General features: G+C 37.9%; 1 protein-coding gene across 5 annotated transcripts in view; it reads right to left on the bottom strand.

Moving 5' to 3' along the window:
* Positions 290-2809, bottom strand: part of LOC107627843 (pentatricopeptide repeat-containing protein At1g02060, chloroplastic-like) — a 4794-nt gene continuing 2274 nt past the window's right edge. For 3 of the 5 annotated variants that reach the window (XM_021116351.1, XM_021116350.1, XM_021116349.1), the window contains exons 3-5: positions 2700-2789; positions 543-2616; positions 290-384 (exon numbers count right to left, since the gene is read on the bottom strand). In XM_021116351.1, the coding sequence (XP_020972010.1) occupies positions 543-2516 (1974 nt within the window). In that variant the 5' untranslated portion in view covers positions 2517-2616; positions 2700-2789 and the 3' untranslated portion in view covers positions 290-384. Of the gene's footprint in view, positions 493-524; positions 2617-2699; positions 2790-2809 lie in introns of all 5 variants that reach the window. The other 2 variants (XM_021116353.1, XM_021116352.1) reach the window with 2 other exon arrangements.

Raw genomic sequence — 2809 nt, forward strand, 5'->3', positions numbered from 1 at the left:
TTCTACTTCAATCTTGAAGAGAATATCACCTTAACCCTTTCGGCTCTCAGCAGAAACAGCAGACATGGCTTCTCACAAAGAAAAAGGTCCTACCACTATGTACTTTAGAAGACCTGTAAACACAACAGCGGAAATGGAGTAAGTTTTCAACAAATTGGATATGTTTTAAAACTTAATATCTGCCACAAACTTGGCTTGATTACAACAATTAACATGAGGAGGTTAATCAAGAAAAAGAAACTGAACAATGCGTAAAGTATAATGTTACTTGCCATTACAATGGATCTATTGGACACTGGGCTTATCTGCTTCTGCGCAAAAGCTTCTCCGGTCTACATTCACTCAGAAACTACCATCCACAAATAACTGTCCCTAGCACCTTATCTGTCAAATGTTTTAGATCAATTTTGTTTGTGTCAAACAAAAATATTCTAAAGATGAAACAGACATAACTATGCAGCATCAGAAGCTTATTATGCTATCAATATATGATCAAAATGGAACAGATGAGAACAAAAGACTGAAAAAGAAGTGAATTTAACTCACTTTAGGTCGACTCTTGGCATTCTCTTCGATATAAATGCAGCTTCCTTTAATCTCCCTCCTGCCTCTAGAGCTGCTATCAGATCATTTAGGCATATCAGTTCCTGATGTAAACCTTTCTCCGCTAATTCATAGCATAAATTAAATGCTTCTGAAACCTTGTTAATTTTACAAAGGCCCGCAATAACTGAATTACACAAGTCAATATCAATATTTCTATGATGTTCCATACTAAACAACAACAGCTTGCATGCTTCTGGTAGCTTTCCTCTTTGGCAAAGGAATTGAACCACTTCTATTTTAACACGGTATCCATTCTTATAGTGCAACTCAATGATCTGAAATGCTTTATCTCGCAGTCCAGAACCAAAAAGGAGCAGTAAATTCTCAGTTGACAGGTTTATATTTTGTCTAATATTTCTCTCCAGCATCATGACAATAAGGGAGGTAGACTCATGAACACAACCTTTTTCCAAAAGTCTTGCCAATATAGAATGCAAGGTAGATGTTTTGGGTTTATAGGAGCTCTTTAGCATTTTCTCTAGAGTCTCCTTTGCAAGAAGAGGCTTATCCTTCAGAAGAAAACCATCAATCAAACAATCATATATCTCAAAATCAGGAACAAAATCTCTTCTTAGCATCCATACCAAAATCCCATAACCATTTTCATATGCTCCTTCTTTACAGTGCCCCATAATCACGGTCTTATATGATAGGGGATCTTGTGTTCCCCTTTTCATTAGCTGTCTAAGTACCTTCTCAGCCTTCTTAGTTTTCCCATGTTCACACAAATATTGAAAAATAGGACTATATGAGGCAGCAATCGGCTTGGAACCATAATTACTTAACAAAGTTTCATTCTCATATAATTCATCAAACAGCTTCTCTGCTGCATCATAGTCACCTCTCTGACACAAACTCCGAATCAGAACACTGTACGAGGCTGAATCTGCTGGGACTTGAAGGTTTTTCATGTTTTCAAACACCTTAAATGCTTCATCGAGGTTTCCTGCAGAACAATGTGCATGAATTAATATATTGAAGGTATATGTATCTGGTATGAAAGTCCCATCTCCCATCATTTGGCCCAAAATATCCTTTACCTTGTTCAACTTTTGTGCCTCACATAATCCTTTTATCAGAGTATTGTACGTAATTACATTTGGCTTTAGCCCCCTACTAGTCATCTCTTCAAGAATAAACAATGCTTTATCTACTTCTTGTTTCATACAATACCCTCTAATCAAAGTTGTGTAAGTCACAATATCAGAATTCAAATCTTTGCATTTCTTGTTCATACCATTCACTAAGTTATGCGCTATACTAACCTTCCCTGCTTTACACAAGCCATCAACGAGTGAATTATATGTAACAACATCCGGATCGCAATCAAAGCTCATCATCTCTTTAAAGAACCTAAACCCTTCTTCAATGTAGGAATTCTTGCAAAACCCTCTGATCAAAATATTGTATGTGTACACATCTGGAGTGACACCATATGTCCCAAGCATTTCGTCGTACACAGCTCTTGCCATATTGGTCCGGCCCCGCCTTAGCAATATAGACAAAACACTGTTGAATGTGACCACAGATGGTAATACACCAGTTGACTTCATAGTCTCAAAAAGCTTAATGGATTCTTTGAAGAGGCCGGCTTCACCATAACTTCTAATTAAGCTATTGAAGAACCTATCCTCAAGCTTGACTTCCCCATTGGACTTTTTCTCAATGGAAAACAGAAAATTCCTAGCAACATTGAGATTCCTCTGACGACCAAGGATTTCCAACATCATGAAGTAGGATTGAGCACTGTGCGGGAAACCCATTTCATGTGCCCACTTGAAGAACCGAAAGGCCTTGGAAGGTTCCTTGATATGGCATAAAGTCTGAAGCACATTGGTTTTGGAAAGAAGGGTAGTGAATGAAGACAGCAACTGATTTGACCAAGGTTTATAATTGATGAGATTAGCCATGTCTTTGGCTCTTTTACACGAATTCCTTGATCTGGGTTTCTCATTTTGGTGGAGCTCTTGAACCCTTGTATGATTATCTGTCTTCTCAGACCATAACTCCCTGAATTAAATAGGTTATGAGAACATGAACAAAAACAGTGACACACAAAAGTAGTAAAAAAAAAATTGTTTTGGGAACAGCACCTGAGAACAGCACAGGGGTTAGAGCTGAAGTTGGAGATTGGAATGAAACGCTCCTTGGTAAACACTTGTGATGAGAGACTCTGAGGGCCACTGTTTAAGGCCATGAATGA

This window comes from Arachis ipaensis, chromosome B02 (assembly GCF_000816755.2).
Source record: "Arachis ipaensis cultivar K30076 chromosome B02, Araip1.1, whole genome shotgun sequence".
NCBI lineage: Eukaryota > Viridiplantae > Streptophyta > Magnoliopsida > Fabales > Fabaceae > Arachis > Arachis ipaensis.